The sequence below is a fragment of the Thunnus albacares genome, chromosome 18, assembly GCF_914725855.1.
Source record: "Thunnus albacares chromosome 18, fThuAlb1.1, whole genome shotgun sequence".
NCBI classification, from domain to species: Eukaryota; Metazoa; Chordata; class Actinopteri; order Scombriformes; family Scombridae; genus Thunnus; species Thunnus albacares.
In genome coordinates this window covers 3,377,553-3,396,721 of record NC_058123.1, presented here as the reverse complement: position 1 = coordinate 3,396,721, position 19,169 = coordinate 3,377,553, and the positions used below count along the sequence as shown (strand labels likewise).

At 38.9% G+C, this 19,169-nt stretch overlaps 2 protein-coding genes across 3 annotated transcripts in view; one reads left to right on the top strand and one right to left on the bottom strand.

The window, feature by feature from the left end:
• Positions 1–19,169, bottom strand: part of LOC122968041 (oocyte zinc finger protein XlCOF6-like) — an 813,118-nt gene that overhangs the window by 35,547 nt on the left and 758,402 nt on the right. The gene's annotated exons all lie outside the window — the stretch shown is intronic.
• LOC122968057 overlaps positions 3,957–19,169 on the top strand; it is a 64,407-nt gene continuing 49,194 nt past the window's right edge. Inside the window, exons 1-10 of one of the 2 annotated variants that reach the window (XM_044333001.1) lie at positions 3,963–4,536; positions 6,648–6,849; positions 7,071–7,236; positions 12,544–12,637; positions 13,334–13,375; positions 13,540–13,596; positions 15,546–15,667; positions 15,814–15,949; positions 16,044–16,114; positions 18,217–18,758. In XM_044333001.1, the coding sequence (XP_044188936.1) occupies positions 4,326–4,536; positions 6,648–6,849; positions 7,071–7,236; positions 12,544–12,637; positions 13,334–13,375; positions 13,540–13,596; positions 15,546–15,667; positions 15,814–15,949; positions 16,044–16,114; positions 18,217–18,450 (1,335 nt within the window). In that variant the 5' untranslated portion in view covers positions 3,963–4,325 and the 3' untranslated portion in view covers positions 18,451–18,758. Of the gene's footprint in view, positions 4,537–6,647; positions 6,850–7,070; positions 7,237–12,543; positions 12,638–13,333; positions 13,376–13,539; positions 13,597–15,545; positions 15,668–15,813; positions 15,950–16,043; positions 16,115–18,216; positions 18,759–19,169 lie in introns of those variants that run through there. The other variant, XM_044333003.1, reaches the window with a different exon arrangement.

Sequence of the window (19,169 nt, the reverse complement as noted above, 5' to 3'; positions counted from 1 at the left end):
TACTTTCTTTATCCACCTTTAGTGAGGTGAGTTACTGTAAAACTTGTTCAAGGTATTTGTAGTGTTACCGAATATTATGTTTATAGTATGTTCGAAGTTGTCTTTTATTTCATTAAATACCAGGGGGCTTAAAGACAGTAATAAGAGAAAAGCTATATTTTTATTTTGCAAAGGACAACAGGCACAATGTGTTTTCTTACAAGAGACTCATTCCGGTAAAGAGGACGCAACATTTTCACTTCACTTCAAAAGTGAAGTACTTCATGATATGAGATGAAATGATGATACCAAGTACCTGCAGAAAACTTCTGTTTAAGAAACAGCAAAAAGTCATGTTTAACGAAGCGAAATGTAAACGAGCCTGTAATCATACAACAGAATAAGAAGATGTAGAAACACTAGCCATAATTTCCACATATTAAAAGTAGGCTATGGCTTAAAATACATGTAGGAATTATTATATATGACTTAAGTACGGAGACAATTTTTTGCTACTTAGTTGGATGGTGAAGAAATCATTCTGAATATGTCACATAAAAAAAGAAAAAAGTAATGCCAAACTGTTTCTGCTACCGAAGTAAAAAGTGTAAAAGTAGTTAATGACTGATGAGTCTATCTGACTGAAATGTTGCATTTGTAATCATGGGAGCCAATTAACAGTGTGTGGATTATTTTTCTGATAAAAGACAATATTTGGCTTTTATTTCCAGTTATCGTCACTCAGTTGTCTCATGTTATTCTGAGCTGCAGTGATGGAATCAGAGTGTAAAATCATCCACACTGTCAGCTTCACTCCGGGGATAAAATAAACTTTATACTATTAAAATGCAGCTAAAATCATCATTATGTGATTAGTGTTGTAAACGATCAATCAATCAATCAATTTTTATTTATATAGCGGGACAGAATAACAACAATCATAACAATAACAATAAGTAGCAACAGCCAGGGAAGGATGCCAACAGGACTGTGAAGGCTTGGCCTGCAACCCAGGGTTTCCTGCGAGATGAAAAAGCACAAAAAAAACTCTGGGGAAGAGGCAAAGTTAGCGACATGCATTGATGTTACATGAATGCATACAGATGGAGAGGAGGAGGAGGAGAGAGGAGCTCAGTGCATCATGGGAAGTCCCCCAGCAGTCTAGGCCTATAGCAGCATAACTAAAGGCTGATCCAAGGCGAGCCTGGTCGGCCCTAACTATAAGCTTTATCAAAAAGGAAAGTTTTAAGCCTACTCTTAAACATAGAGAGGGTGTCTGCACCCCGGACCGAATCTGGTAGATGGTTCCACAAGAGAGGAGCCTGATAGCTGAAGGCTCTGCCTCCCATTCTACTTTTAAAGACTGTAGGAACCACCAGTAAGCTGCATACTGGGAGTGCAGTGTTCTAGTGGGATAATACGGTACTATGAGCTCCTCATGATATGATGATGCCTGACCATTAAGGGCTTTGTAAGATAGGAGATCTATCTGTTTGTTAGAAGCTCTGTTTTAAAACCAGAGGGGAAACAGAAAGCCTGGAACAATGAAATGTTTCCACTGCCTATAGAAATATATATCACTCTTTTTTATTTGTCACTTTATTGTAAACTTAGGACTTTTGTCCACGTCAGGATCTTGTAGGAATGATGACTCTCTTTTTTTTTCCAGTGATCTGATTGGTCAGTGATCAGAGTGTTGACAGGTTGTGATCCGATCTTCTGAAGATGCTCTGGCGCAAGTTAGCTGTTCAGTTACCATGGTGATGAACCCCCGTAAGAAGTGAACCACTGTCATAGGACTGCAAACCCAGAGTTAAACCTGAAGTTACCTCGCTAACCCCAAATCCTGCTTCGTAGTACAGGCCTCTGGTCAGTTTACCACCTCACCTGCAACACAAGCCAGCCCTCAGCCACCACCTCCAGCCTCTTGCCTTTTTTCACTGAGACATTATTCTTTCAATAAACACCCCAAGAACTGTCCTTGCTTAAACATAACATGTCACAAAGGTGGGTGAATGGAGCAGGTGGACACAAATGCAGAGACGGCAGGCAGGTTGGATACGATGCTGAATATTTAATGAAAGAACTCAAAAATCACAAGAGACACTGAGACCAGGAACAAAGACCATAAACGCAGGAAAAAAAACTTGGAGAATACACAGTGCGAAGGCAGAACAGAAGCAGACAACTCGACAAAGACTGAACTGAAAACAGGAAGTAAAGTGACACAAGGAGGAAATATTTCAAAATAAAACAGGAACTAAAGTAAACAAATAGGTGACATAAAAACACAGGAGGAACACACAAGGGAACAGAGAAAACCAAAACCAGGAAACAAATGCAACACAAATGAAAGAGTCCCTCAAAAGGTCCAACTAAAAACTGAAAAAGTCTGAGGGCATCAGAAGGATAACAAAAACCGAGGAAGTCAAAAGAACAAAAACACAAAGAGTCCAAAACACAGAAAAAGTCCCGGTAGGACGTGACATAACAGAGTCCTCACTAAGACTAAGAAACTCCAGTTCTCAGATCTTTACACTGCCTGTCCTGTCTGTTGGTTTATAAAGCACTGAATGGTTTTGGGCCAAAATGCATTTCTAATCTGCTGCTACGTTATGAACCATCTGGAGCAGGTCTGCTTTCAGTCCACAGAGTCAAAACTAAACATGGAGAAGCAGCGTTCAGTGTTTATGTTTCACATATCTGGAACAAACTCCCAGAAAACTGCAGGTCTGCTGCAACTCTCAGTTCTTTTAAATCACAGATGAAGAGTTTTCTGTTTGCCTTTTATTAAACCAAATTTGAGGGTTAATATTTTACACAGCGCTGTAACTTTTATTCTCCTGTTGTATCTGTCTTATTCTATTTAACACTTTTTAAATTGTATTTAAATGTCTTTTTACGTTGCTTTGTGTTGCTTTTATATTCTGTCTCGATGCCTTTATGCTCTATATAAAGCACTCTGAATTGCCTTGTCGTTGAAATGTGCTATACAAATTAACTTGCCTTGCCTCAAGTACATTTAACGGATGAAAATGGTAATATTTTGAATCATACTGATTTTAAAGTAATATTTAATTTGGATTGCTCATATAAGCAATATTCTTTTGTAGTCAAAGCTATTCCTGTGGCTTTGACAAATCTAATTAAAGGAATATTACAATGTTCACCCGTAATAACAGCATCTGCTACTCTGTTTATTGACAATTACATTATTTTAGAAAGTAAATGTAATAACAAAATTTGAGATCATTAATTACAAATGAATGTTTTCCTCTTCCTGTTAAAAGAAAAGTGCTACCTCAAAGATTTTCAAGGACGGACACCATCAAAGTTAGCGATACATATTTTTTATTCCCTTTGTTAAAGGGAAGTTCGTTTAAAAAACAATTAACAATATTTATCCATGCAGAGAATTCTTACGCATAAGATTTAATTTGGATAATAACACATGTACTTTTTGTCAAGGCATGAATGGTTACTTACAAATGATGTAATACCTGTTTTTGAATATCATATTGTTAAGTTTGGTGTTTTTATGCAAAACAAGGATGTTTTAAATTTAAAAATGACTTGAAAATTTTCTGTCAATCCTTAAAAAAAACTGGAAAATAGAAGTGTCTTCAGATTCTGAGCTACTTATGCTATATATTGATTAACCCCCCTTAGAGTTAATGTAATTTACATTTAAGTATTTATTATAATAATTATTATTTGTTTTTCTCTCTGTTTAATATGCTGCATGGAATTATTGTTAAGTGTGTTAAACAATGTTCGTTATTTGGCAAACTTTAATAAAGAAAAAAACACACAAACAAAAAAACAACAACAAAAATGGGACAACTTGTGAGCAGAGCTGAGCGCTGTGTGTGTGTGTGTGTGTGTGTGTGTGTGTGCGCGCGCGCGCGCGCGCGCGTGTGTTGTTAGTAGGAGGAGAAAGGAAGAATCTCCTTTTTCCACAGGAAACACGCTATGGTCAGTATTTATTTCCTGCTCTCGTGCTTTCCATTCGTGCATGTGTGCTTGTGTGTGTGTGTGTGTGTGCGGGTGTGTGGGGGTGTGTGTGTGTGTGTGAGAGAAAGAGAAAGCGAGTGGGTGAGTGCCTCGCCCATAGTCAACTCCCAACTTAAAAAAGCAGGTCACAGAAGCAGCTCGACCACGAGAGTAAAACTCAGTAAAGACTCTTGTTGAATCAGAGTCAGTCTGATCTTTTTGCTTCGCGTGCTGAGATTTTTGTCCTCTTCCTTTCTAAGAGTTAAGATCTGAAAACTTTTGATTTTTAACAGATTGTAAACTCAGTTTGACAAGACATTACTGGGACTCGGTGAACTTTTGTGACCACAGAGATGTGCTCAGAGATGTTTGCAGCTAAAGCTGAAGCAGCTGTGAAGTGTCTGGGCGCGGACGGAGATCTCATCTACAACGAAAATGCCAACTTGAAAATTGAGATGCTGACTCTGGTCAAAGTCAAAGTAAAAACCTTCTCGTCGGTCGTCAAGTACAAGATCAGCAATCTTACGCTGCTCGATCTGCTGCAGGAGCCGAACATCTCCCCAGGTGTGTATTCTGACACAAAACTATATGTTAACAGCGGTAAAAGTACCAAAAACACATTATAAAAATACTTCATTACATGTAGAAGGCTTGTATTTATTGTACAGGTGATCAGCTTCGTGTAGTTAAAGTTTCATCATGTTTTTTAAACGTAAAATCTTACTCTCAACTGTAGCATATACTTAAATGTATATATATATATATGTGTGTGTGTGTATCAAGGGATTGTTAGTTATTTATGACGGTGAGGGGGTGGTACAAAACGAGGAGGCACGTAATATATATTTTTTAAACACTGGGGGACTACTTTGAATAGTTGCGTTTTGTATTTATTTTAAATACTTTTTTTTCCTTTTCAAGTTACGTTCTACCGTTATATGATGACGGTGTATAAGTAGGATTGGTTTATTGTTTTAATGTAGGCCTACAGAATTGTGGCGGAAAGATCATTGTTTGTTTGCTTTCTTTCTGAGTGCATGACATTGAGAGATGGATTGTGCTCTATGGCTTGGAGGCTGTTGGTTTTCTGAGTCATGGGGGAAATGAGACATGTACACGGATAAATGGGGCATTTATCCCGTAGCTGTTTGCCATCGGCTGTGATCCATAAATTGGCATGATTTGACCAATCACTGATGACTATAAAAATGTCTGTTTGACTTGTTATAACAAGACAGGAATGACTCACTTTGTGTGCGTTCTGTCTCCTTAGGGAGTATTCATCATTTATCAGAGGGAGGGCGGTAGCTGCCCTCCCTAGAGCTATAAATATTTTCACTTGAGCGAACTGTGACTCTCAATCCATGACCCTCTGAGCCCCTCGTCAAGGTGAAAACAAAGCAAACTACCAGCCCAACTTACTGTGTCCTCTCCTATAGTACTGCAAAAGTTACCTAACTTAGTCCAGCCAATGTAATGAGCAAACAGCACGGAGGGAGTGAGGAGTTCTCACCTAAACAAACATAATTTCTTAAGCAAAATGCAATTCCCCCTTACAAATAATAATCACATCATCACACAAGCTGTATGCACTTCAGCAGTATAAAGGTGCGTGACAGCCGCCCTCCTACCACACAAAACCAACAACATTTAATAAGTCTACACGTCTTACACACACACATCTCAGCGCGCACACAGCCAACATTAGCAACATGTGCATATTAATGACCGTTTACCCAGATAAACAGTAACATACACGACAGCTGGCATGGTGAATGTTATTAGATTTTAAAAACTTACCCTTTGATGGTCTGGAATTATCATAGATAACTTTTGCAGTACTATAGGAGAGGATAAATCGAGGAAGTTGAGCTGGTAGTTTGCTTTTTTTTCCTGACGAGGGAAGGGAGGTCAGAGGTCAGTTCGCTATTACACGTAATGGTAGGAAAAAGGTCAACCTTTGCTTTTTTATTGTCTCCAATACTACCTAACTTTGGTGTGAATATAATAAAATATGGTTATTTATGGTGGCGGGGGTCATTTTAAAAAGAACATGAAAGAGAGAAAGAGGTGGACTTGTGTTGTTTTTTGTTATTGTTTCTATGCTAGTTGTCTTTATTCTCTTGTATTGTTTTGAATGTTTTTGGCTTTGATTTGATTGATAATGTATAAAAAAAAAGGGGTAGCACATAGGATGAAGTACTTTTCTAGTCGAAAAGTACTTCATCCTATGTGCTTTTTGAACATTGAATTTATTATTTGCGTTGTTTACTGAAAGTTTGCCGTTATTTCTACTTGTTTTGTTTTGCTGCCTACATATTTTATTTTGTTGCTTTAACATGTTCAAAATAAAATCAATCAGTCAATCAAAAAAATCACTCTGGGAGGCTCAAGGAAAAATTTTTTGCTGCTCTGGGGAGGGTCAAGATAAAAAAATAAATAAAACGAAGTTACACCACAGCCACCCCACTTCCCTCTGGTAAATACAGTAGCATAAAAGTAGCATAAAATGTCAAAATTATGAAGTGCTTTGTCAAAATTATCACCAAAGTAGCCAAATTATGAAATATTTAGTCAAAATTATGAGATGAGTAGCCCAGATTATGAGATCCTTAGTGAAAATGATGCAATACTTATAAAAAGCTCTGAGATAATGAGGTAAAATGTCCCTGCAGAGTACACAGAGGAGGTTCTGATGAAGGATTTTGAGAACTTGAGTGACAGCAGCAGTGGAGGCCATGCAGCAGCAGGAGTTGATGCACCTAAAGTCAAACTGGAAGTGTCTGCATCGGTGGACACTGTGGATGGAGCGTCCTCCTTCACTCTGAGGAAAAAGACTGTGGACATCAAAAAACTGAAGGAGAGCTGCGCTGACAAGTACGTCTCTGTTTGTCTCTGAGTGTTAGAAAAACACACACTTTCTCTGCTTTGTTTCCAGATGTGAAGGCCTCTCAGTCAATTATTAGTAGGAATATGGACTGCAAACTCATCAAACATCTCACATGGGAATAACAAAACCTAACCCTAACCCTAATTCCATATTCTCACGTTTCATTAAATATCATCAACCCTTCTCCTCTCATCTGTGTTCCCTGCAGGAAGATAAAGGAGAAGATGGTGGACACGCTGCAACTAAAGGAGACGGAGAAGCTGACTTTTGTTCACCAGAGGGTCTACAACACTGCTCCTGTCACGTTTTATGGCAAAACTGGAAAGAACGGCCTTGTGTCGGCAGTGTGTGAAAAATTCGGGATTTCGCTGTGGGTGAGTGTTTGTGTCTCTGAGAGAAAAACTACAGAGAATAAAAAATGACAGACAAAAGATGTGAGCTACAAATAACTTATAACTGGCTGAGTCAAAGTCTGTTTTATGTGATGAAAAATCCAGTTAAATGTACATGAATTCTAATTTAAAAATGAGAATCCTTTTAGAGACTGAGGTACTTATGAAGGTCTGGGCCTGTATTCATCAAACTTCCAAGAATTACATTTAAGATTACCTTAAAGAACCAGCTGAGGATTGAAAAATTATTGGTATTATTCATCATAGACAATAACTCTATTTTCTACAATTTTTAAAATTTCAAAACATGTCTCAGAAGGCATGTGCTCACCTAAATTTTTGTGTGTGTACCAATATCTGTCTGCAGTCTCTACCATCCCCCCTGTTGGCACGTAGTCCTTCTTCCCATGTCTATCTTGTAAGATAAGAAAACAAACATTTTTGTACAGTTTTCGCTCTTTTGTAGGAGCATTCTGCTGGGACGCTAGACATTTGCATCACAATTTGGATTGGAGCTTGTGTAGCTGCCTTTGCTGTGCTTGCATTTCCTCTTGACACTTGAGTCCTGTGCTTTGGTATGTACCTCACACTTGCACACAGCCACTTCCTGTGGGACTAAAATGGAGTCTAACAGGTTAGACACCAGCGATGCATGTGTTGTTGTGGCCACACAGTTGTGGGTCTACAAGCCCAAGGGGCTGTGGTCAGTGCTTGTTTGAGTTTCATAAAACTGTCATGTCCTTCCTCAGTCCAGGTCAGTGCATCTGTAAGTCTCAGTCCATGGTCATGTGTCATCCTCTGCAGAGACTGTGTGATCTGGGCATAGTCAGGGATGCCCAAAAATGCCATCATTTGGTTTTTTGTGCTTGGTTTTGGAATTTTTAAGATGGCTTGGATCCTGTCATCTGACATTCTCTTTCCTTCTTGGGAAATCAGTTGGCCTAGGAAGGTTACTTCCTTTTTTACCCACTGCAGTGTAGAAAGACTGGCTTTGTGGCCTTGTGTTGCTTAATACTGTGGCAGTGCTACTGTGTCAGTCTTACAGGCCTCTTCTATTTCTGCGCACAAAAGGAGAACATCTACATCTACAAACCAGTTTACTACTGCAGGGAGGGTGAAATCCCTCCAAGTTCTCATGTAGAGCTGCAGAGTACACTGTAGGTGATCCTACATAACCCTGACTCATTCTTGTGAATGCATGCATGTTTTTTCTTTCATTGTGAATGCAAACCAGAATTGCTAATCTGGATGTACTGGTATGCTGAAAAATGTATTTGCTAGGTTGACTGCAGTAAAACACTTACTGTTATTTGGTACCTGTGTTAGGATTGTGTGAGGATCAGGTACCGCCTGGCATGGACTGCATCATTCACTGCTTTTAAATCTTGGACAAACCTCCAAGTCATAAGCTGGCATTCCTGCTGTGCCTTTTTGACTGGAAAGATAGGTGTGCACATTGAAACTGGTGTTATTCCCTCAATAGCCTCTGGTTTAAGTGGATACGGGGTTCTGCATGATCTGTAATCAGATTTAGGCGTGACAGTTATTAAAGGTGCTGCATTCTTCATCATACCCATAGTTCAATTGAAACATCTGTCAGCCTTGGATCAGAGACAGTCAATGATGTCATTGTCGTGCTGACATAATTTTGGCCTCTTTGTGAGAGTATATGCACTGCATGTAATCCCACAAATATAGAACCGAATGATTTACTGAGATTTATAATGGGCACCAGTTAGCAATCCTGACTCTTTTCCTTCATCTGGTCCTGGAGTGTGTTTGACATAAGCAGTGCAGTGTAAATCTTCAAGTTGCATGCAGTCTATCCCACTGGTGGTTACATGTTGTTTAGCAAAATCTCTCTTTCTGCCACTAACAATTTGGTCATTGGTAATTCCACTGGGGAAACAATTTTCTGAACCATTAACATTTCTATATCATCAAGTGTGTGTGTTTGTCTCACCCTCTTCCAGGTCTCTTCCTGTCCCCCCTGGTTCTTCTTTGTTACTTTATCGCTGGCTTGTTTTATTACCTTTTCTGTGTGCCTAGCATACCCCAGCACATCAGCGAGCCAGTCTCTGTCCACATGAATGCAATGTTTAATCGCATTGTTTTTGATTTCTGGTAAAGGTCCTTCAACAAGGCTGGACACTCCATGAAATATCCTGGTTGAGTGGTCAGGCTGCATCACCAGTTCCTTCCACATGACCCATGCCAATGCCCATTTTCCATTTCAGCAGTCTCTGAATTTCTCCTGAAGTCGGGCGATGGTGACACATTAGTTCCTGGATTTGCAGGCAGAATTCACCTCCTCCTACCTCGGAGGGGTGTTGTAGTTCCTTCAGGTCACTGTGTCTCCATGGACGGTACACATGCATGGTTAATGGCGCACCATTCTGCCCTCCCTGTGGATTTGGTACCTCCACAATAGGCATAGTTACCACTGCTCCATCAGTTCCTCTGGGCTGCCTCAAAAGAGAGAACAGAATGTTTCCTTGGTGAGAGAGGTCATGTGAGGAAGGTGATAGTAGCAGTTGAGCTGGTGATGAAGGGTCAGAATGTGAGTGAAAGGATGCAACTGCCACAGCTTCTACTCATGCATGGTGCTCTTTGCACTGCTGCTCAGTATGTCGAATGTGGTAGGCTACACCTGGTGGGGAGACGAGTGGGTTTATATATGATTGTCAGTGTCTCCCACTGCTGCTAATACATCAAGATCTGGACATCTGAGGCTGCTGTGTGTCTGTGAGGCTGGCTGTGTTGGTGGAGGCGGGGTTCAACAGTTGGCATCTCCTTCAGGTTGCGACTGGTACGGGGGTGGTTGTGGTGCTGTTGCAGGGGGACAGTCCAGGACCAGCCCTGGGTGAGCTTTCTTATCTGCTTTTTCCTTATCTGTCTCTATTCTTTTTCATATCACTCACAACACTGTCTTTATCCCATAGAGAAATGTCTGCCAACCTACATCCTTTTTCCCTTTCTTTTCCCTTTTATAGTTTACATAGTTGTTTTTTCAAATTTTCAGATTTTCAGTCTGATTTAAACTAAACAACCATGTACTGGAAACCCACATTCATTCCTCAGTTTCAGATGTGCACATGTCCATTCACCATGTTTATAACACATCATCTTTGCACAGCCTTCATAATCATTTTTGTCCCCTCCTCACACAAACGCTTTATACTTTCAGCCTCCACCCAACACAACTATCAATACAAGAATCTTGTGTACAGTCACACTTCTCTGTCTGCAGACACCTGTTTCCTGCAAGATAATCGATAACAATTCCATGTATGGAGTCATGCCTGTCTCATACAGTTTCCAGTTCTTGCATTTAGTTTCCCTTTTTTCAACGATCACTTCATCATGTATCATGCACTTCTGATAACCTTTCTTATTTCTTCTTTTCCTAACAGACATTTTACGTAAAACAGAACAATGTGATCACAACATATAAAGATCAATAGACAGGGTCAAGAGTGTATCATGTTCTTTAAAGACAGAACTAATCAATTGAACACACTTCTACACCGGATTAACGATCATCAAAATCTTAATATATGTATTTTCTCCAACAGTACACTTCTAATGATCTTTTTTTCCCCCTCCACAGTGTGTTTCCATGTGTTCTGTGTAAAAAGTAGTATAAATAGGGAGCTGATGATGTCACTGATGATATCACAGTGTCGGCTGGGGCCAAAGTTTGAAAAGTAAAAAAAAATCTGGGGGTGTTGAGTTAGAATGAAGTGATCTCATCTCTGAGGCTAGCAGCTCCAGGGCTGCCACACAGCCTAAGACAGTATAGGCCTAACAGAAGACCAGCCTGGTCACCAGAATAAATCGTTGGCATTGTATGTTTCTGCAAACCATGAATATGTTGAATCTCTTCATTTCATCATGTGTAATACGTAGCATATCAACATTTCAACAATACATATATCAATGTTTCTAAAGTGACGTAGTTCACATGAGATCTATATGAACTGACTTTCTCATTAGCAGGAGGAGGGGTCGGTGGATGGCTAGGAAGTTAGCTGCAGCAGAGAGCACGGGTCAAGACCACCTCGAAACCAATGCCCACTTCCCATTTCAACCGAGATGTTGACCCTTTTTCTGGTGACAAAACTGGGTGTCTTTAGTGAGACTTCATTAAGTGAGATGACATTAGCAGCCGTTTTTTTAAATTTTATTTTATTATTTTAATCCAAACCATGATCTTTCTCTTCCCTAATCTTTCCCTAACCTTGTGCCTAAACCTAACCAGACCTTAACCCATAAGAACCCACAGTGACACAGGTGTCACCATCCCTTTCAGTGTTCTGGAAAATTCCTTATACAGCTTTATCCTTGATTTTAACTCATGAAGTCCCTAAAGTGACATCTACTGAACATCCTGGTGCAGTCATGTGACAATGTGTGAATCTGTGTACCTATGACATCACTTCCAAAATGGTCAGCAAATGTGACAGAACTAGCTAATTTTAAAAAGTTTGTTTTTTGTCACTAAAAGGTAGGTTTCAACCCATTTAAAAATTCTGATGCTTTAATAAGACGTGCTGTATTACATTTAACCTGTTCTGACCACATTTCTTGAAAAAATTGATATAAAACAAGTTAGGGAAATATCGTTATGACATATATGTTACATTACAGATCTTTGACACTGAAGGTAGAATTTAAAAAAAAAAAATCAGAAATGTGTTCCTTGAGGTCCATTTGGTCTCTTTTATATTCCCCATAATTTTCCTTTAAGGAGAAATGGGTCCGGGTTCTTATGGGTTAACCACAGTGTTGTCACATCATAAAACATCATTATTCAACTGATAATGGCCAACAGTGAAACATTCATTCAGCGTATGAAATGTAGACATTCAACGTATCCATGGTTTGCAGAAACGCCAACGTTTTATTCTGGGGTCAGATAGCTTTTAGATATCAAGGGATCCGAGTGTAATTGTATCTAAGGATCATTCTGGTGATTTACTATGTTTACTTCATGTTTGGATCTAAACCGACAATAAACTGATCTACTAACAAGTATTCATTGTGTATCCAAAGCCTGATATATCTTATTCCTCTGTGCTGTGACCTCTGTTGTTGTTCAAAAACATGACATGTTCCTTCATTATGAAGAGTTTGGTCACGTTGGTTTGTTTAAAAACAGCTCCAAAGACAAATAACAGCGATCCTATTGGCAGTCTCTGAAAAGTATTTCTGTGTCAGAAAGAAAAATATAGAGAATCACAAGAAGTGTACCGTGTCTCAGTGATCCTGCTGTGTTTGTTCCTTCAGAGGAAGAAGAAGGACATGACAAGCTTCACTGTTCTCGAAGATGTCACCTTCGCTTACAGCCTGATGGAGATCACCACTGAGGACAATACTCTGGGTGAGACACAACTCTGTCTCTGTTACTGCGTCTCTACTCACCCACATAACTCATGTTAGTGCTGCTGTAAATCACATCTGCACAGTTTGAACACGTTCTGTTAAAGAAAAGACGGAAGCTATCTCTTCCTGTTACCCCACCTATGTATCAGTAATAATTAGTCTATGAAGACTAAATACATGTTTATAACTCTTTGTTATGTATTAAAAATCAGTCTGTAAAGAGATAATAAATGGTTTATACTTCGCTATAATGTAGCTGTCAGCAGATATAAGTGTTTATTAATGTATTAGTCAACAACTATAACTCCTCCTGTTGACACCTTGAAGTATTTTCTACTGTATGAACAAATAATGAATGACATTATAATAAAACACAGCGGTCATATTACAAAATAGGTCTCCATAGGAGAAGTAAATAAACACTTAAAATTTCCTTATATCTGCTTATAACTACATTATAGTGAGTTGTAAATCATTTTTAACTGTTTAGATACTGATTATTAATGATAACAAACATGTTTACAGGTGTGAAGACAAGTGAGATGAGCACATTCTGCCTTCGGAAATATAGGATTCTTTTGTTTTTGTGTGTTTATACGTCTGGTGTTTGAATCTAGATAGACATCACAGGTTAATATAACAGCAGATGGAGATGAAGAGATAACTTCATAACTTGTTCTTCACTTGTGTTCAGGAATTCCACCTCGATTCATCAATATGAAACGTTACAACAAAGGTCTGTTTTTAGCTTTCTATCAACTTTTCAACTTATTTTTATTGAGAAGATCAGTTCTGTTGTTTACTGCTCATCTCTGTCTTCACTGTCATATTGATGCTGCTGTTGTTGATTCCATCTTATATCCAATAACTTATAAATTGATACCATGGAAACCTCGTCAGGATGGTGGAAGGTCAGCACAGATGGAGACGAGGAGACACTGCAACAACTGACGGAAGGTCAGTTTGAGTCTTAAATGTTCTCACAATGTAACCTCATTTAAATCATATTCCATACCTGAGTTTCTGAGACTTCTACATCATCAACAAGATCAGTCATCACCTGAAAAACCTGGTGTTCATCATCTGCCACATGTTAGCTGCCCTCTTGTGGAGAAAACTGATTTTGCAGCGGTTTTTCTCAAAAATTGTGATAAAATTTGACATGTTTTGTGCTCTTTTTGTGGCAAAATTGCAGGAATTTGGAAAAATTGCAAGCAAAGGAAAATAATGTGAAATAATGAAGGACAAAATCTAATCACTTCCTATGCACTGCGATGACATAAGTTACCACGACACAAAATCCAACAATTGGTCCAAATCACAAGCAATCTGTTGATTTGCCCATTTCATGTGAAAAGTTGTCTTAATTTAGCAAAATTGCAAGCTCTCGCAAATATTGTGGAGATTTCATGAATTTGTGTTAATGATTGTGATCGCAAAATCACAATTTCATGGAGGGACTGGTGGAATATTATTAGAGACCGAGCCCAAAAGGCAAAGGACTACTGTAAGGGTGAGGACCCTATTGTTTTTTGTGTGTTTGTTTGTTTGTTTGTTTCTTTCTTTATTTATTTCTTTATTATTACGCCACTTAATCCCTTAATTTGACCCCCTAAACATGCTCAAAAACTCACCAAATTTGGCACGCACATCAGGTCTGGTAAAAATTTGATAAAATGTAAAAATTATCCCCCAAAGTGCCAAAATGTGCTCTCTAGCGCCACCTATGTAACTAAAATGGTTGCCACGGCCCGTAGGAATGTCGTAGAGAGACCAAACCAAAACTCAATTATTCGTCTCATCAAGACCTACAAATCATACATACATACTGACATCCCTGACCTAAATCCAACAGGAAGTCCGCAATCAGCCTTTCAAAATAAGACTTTAACCCCAATTTTGGCCCCCGAACAAACGCCATCTCCTCCGAAGGCGTTAATGGTATTGGCTTCAAACTTTAATAGATGACTTATGACACTGTGCTGAAAAAAAGTTGTCAAAAACTTTGTAATAACTCAAACGGTTTGGATTTCATAAGCCTTGAAAGTTGAAGTGCCACATTACCCTTACAATGTAAAACAATGGGGAGGCATGAACTTTGTGTCAAACAGAGGCTTCTGACATCTAATCTATAAGTCTGACCACTTTCAAACCTGTATCAATGGATTCACCACAAAATTATTATTATTATTATTGTTATTATTATTATTATTATTATCATTATTATTATCATTATTATTATCAGTGCAATGCAGGAAATTATGGAAGGACATTGCATTCACCAAAGAAAAATAAATTGGAGACCTTATCTCATAGTCATATTTAAGTATCTTATAATTATTAATAATTATAATTATGAGATAGTTTTCTCATAATTATGAGATCCTCATCTTGTTATTATGAGAAAAGTTTGAAGTTGTCAATCATCATTTGAGAAGACAGAAGCATAATGACGCTACTTGATTTCTGATCTTGAGGTTGACATGCTGACGGATGTGAAATACAGCAGTAGTAGGAGCAGGAAAGAGCAAGTCACAGTGAGCAGAATCAGACAGTGATCTTGTGAGCAACAGCAACTTATGAGCAGTGTCAAGAAGCAGAGACTGTACTACATCATATCATGCAGGAAACATACAGAGAAAAGGCTAGAAATGGTTACACAATTACAGTAATTAGGGTGATCAGAAATCAGTCTGGGAGTATATAGGGAGGGCAAAGATGACTGCTTGTTGTTTTTAATGTTTAGTAATCAACATCATGTAAAAATATTTATTTTCCTGACAGGCAGTGAAAACCTGATATCAGATAAAAATTTAGCATCATTACATCGATCTTCTTTACGTTGTGTTGAACTTTCCTACTTTACTCACTGGATTAAATGGTAACTGCTGTTGTGTTTCCTGCAGACATATTTCAGAAAGCAGCTCTTCTGCAGCCGCTGGCAAAACTGGAGTCGAGACATGATCTGCTGAAAACACTCAGTGAGCTTCTGCATGACAGAGAAGCTCTCTCTCTTCTGGAGGAAACAGTAAGACCAATGTTCTCAACAGTCAGGGTGAAAACCTGTGCGAAGCTATGTGTGGTCCTCCAGAGGTTTCTGAAGGGAACATTTAACATTTATCACTTACTAGAGACATGATATATGTCACACCTTCACCTGTTTCCTCTCTTCAGTTGGATCAGAGCAGTAAAGGAGTGTTTGAGTGTCAACAGTCTCCAGCTGTCTCTTCATTCATGGATCTTCTTGATGTTTCTGAAGTCACCAATTCTCAGAAGGATGCTGCTCACCTGCTAGTCAGTGCCATGGACAGTAAGGACGGACACACACTACACACTGATTTAACAGAATCTACAGCACATGATGAATAAATTTTAAAAAATTCTCTGTTATTTTTTCTCCCCAGGTTTACCAGATGATGCTGCAGCTCTTCTGGTTACCTGCAGTCCTGAAACACTAAGAGTCCTCCAGCAGCTGGTTGGTTTATTCCCTCACCAACATCTACATGCCAGTCCCTCCAGGATTTTGCAGTTTTTTGTGATTATTGCAGCCAAAATTGTTTGATTGTGCAGTGGCTGCTTGACAATTGCGATACAATTTGCATTTTTTTATGCAGTCTGTTTGCGGTAAAATTGCAGGAATTTAGAAAAATTGCAAGCAAAGGAAAATAATGTGATTTAAAAAAAAACCTACTACCAATGAAGAGTCATATGTAATCAATCAATCAATCAATCAATCAATTTTTATTTATATAGCGCCAAATCACAACAAAAGTAATCTCAGGGCACTTTTCACATAGAGCAGGTCAAGACCGTACTCTTTAATTTACAGAGACCCAACAATTCCCCCATGAGCAAGCACTTGGCGACAGCAGTAAGGAAAAACTCCCCTTTAACGGGTAGAAACCTCAAGCAGAACCCGGCTCTTGGTGGGCGGCCATCTGTTTTGACCGGTTGGGTTGAGAGAGAGAAAGAAAGAGGGAAAGGGGGAGGGGGGGTACAGAATAACAACAATCATAAGAATAACAATAAGTAGCAACAGCCAGGGAAGGATGCCAACAGGACTGCGAAGGACCGGCCTGCAACCCAGGGTTTCCTGTGAGATGAGAAAGCACAAAAAATCTAAGGAAGAAGCAAAGTTAGTTACATGCATTGATGTTACATGAATGCATACAGATGGAGAGGAGGAGGAGGAGGAGAGAGGAGCTCAGTGCATCATGGGAAGTCCCCCAGCAGTCTAGGCCTAGGCTGATCCAAGGTGAGCCTGGTCGGCCCTAACTATAAGCTTTACAAAAAGGAAAGTTTTAAGCCTACTCTTAAACATAGAGAGGGTGTCTGCACCCCGGACTGAATCTGGAAGATGGTTCCACAAGAGAGGAACCTGATAGCTGAAGGCTCTGCCTCCCATTCTACTTTTAAAGACTGTAGGAACCACCAGTAAGCCTGCATACTGGGAGCGCAGTGTTCTAGTGGGATAATACGGTATTATGAGCTCTTCAAGATATGATGGTGCCTGACCATTAAGGGCTTTGTAAGTTAGGAGTAGGATTTTAAATTCTATTCTAGATTTTACAGGAAGCCAATGTAGCGAAGCTAAAATGGGAGAAATGTGATCTCTTTTTCTAGTTTTAGTCAGTACATGTGCAGCTGCATTCTGGACCAGCTGGAGAGTCTTTAGAGACTTGTTAGGGCAGCCTGATAATAAGGATTTGCAATAATCCAGCCTAGAAGTAACAAATACTTGGACTAGATTTTCTGCATCTTTTTGGGGCAGGATGTGCCTGATTTTTGCAATATTATGTAAGTGAAAAAAGGCAGTCTTTGAAATTTGATTTATATGGGAGTTAAAGGACATATCCTGATCAAAGATAACTCCCAGATTCCTTACGGTGGAACTAGAGGCCAGGGTAATGCCATCCAGAGTAGCTATATCATTAGATAATGTGTTTCTAATCATTTCCTTCAATAAAAAGCATACTAGATATCACAGAAACAACTATATTTCAGTGCTATTTTTTAAATGTATACTCTGAATATGAGAACGATGGGCTCAAAGTTATATAAAAAAGAAAATACTGTACCTCAGTTCCATTTATAAGCCTTTATTGAATAAACGTTCACCTTAGCATTAGCACCAAATACCAATGAAATAAATGCATTGATATAAAAATATAGCCTAGTTTAATTTCCAAAGTGCCCATTTTTATATTTGAGGTAGATTATGTCAATCTTTGCTGTCTGAACAACATCAGCTTGTGTTCTTCTGACTAACTGAATCAAACCTCATTTGGGAACGTTTGGGAATTGTTTTGCTCGGTCTATAGCATCATTTTTGTGGGCAGGTGAGATTTGTCCATCTTCCACCTGAATGCACCTGAATCCTTGCTGAAGTTGTGGTTATCTCATAAAATTGCAAGCTCTCGCAAATATTGTGGAGATTTCTTGAATTTGTATAAATTATTGCGTTCACAAAATCACAATTTCCTGGAAGGACTGACAGACTTTAAATTGTATTGATCTCTCACAGCAACATTCAAGAACATCTTTCTCCGTCTGTCTGTGTCTTGTCTTGTTGTCCAGGTGAACAGTCTGAAGGAGAACGCTCAGGTCAGAGTCCCAGAGTCTCTTCCCGTCTCCCTGCAGGAGGAAGGAGAGCTCCGCTGGGCGGCCGAGCTCCTCTGTTTGACCGATCAGACGCTGGCAGAGCTGAGAGCTCAGTGGGACAGACCAGATTTCTCACCAGAAGTGCTGCTGGAGCTTGTGTGTCTCGTCGTGCAGGGACTCAGCTTGATGCAGCCCGAAACACACTCATAATGTAGTCAGCTCTTTTATTATAGAGTCAGTATTAAAGGACAGGTGACAACAGTCAGGTGTCCATATGAACAGTGAAAGAGGTTTTCCTTGCTCTAATCATTCCTCCTGGTAATACTGGCTTTTAAAAGATTCCCTTCAAATGTGCTTTCAATGTAAGTGATGGAGGCCAAAATCCACACAGTCACTACTTCCTACTGTGTTTGGGTCAAATTTGACCCATGTTCAAGTTTAGATGTGTGAAACATACTTTTAATTTCTTCTGATCAAAACAAAGCTTCATTACATCCTCTACAATGGCCTACTGAATACAATAAAACACAAAAAAATAAAATGCCTATTAAAAAAGTTTCATCTGTTGTGTTATGGGTCAAATTTGACCCGGTAATAATTATGGGTTGTTTATGCAAAGAAATACATACTAAATGCTGCCAAATTGTCATGAAAACAAAAATTACAACAAAACAATAGTAATAAAATCCTATAATAATAGTATAATGTGTAATAATATTAAAATTATGTTTCATGCCAAGAAAGAGTATTGACTTCATTCATTAAATTAATTAATTAAATTGGCTTTTCTCCTTTTTTCATAGGAAAGTATATGTGGTCAATGTTGACCCATAACACCACAGACTTAACAATAATTGCTTATTTTAACATATAAGAAATTACAAACAAGTTATTTTGGGAATTATTTTGTTTGTCATTAGCCTCTCATG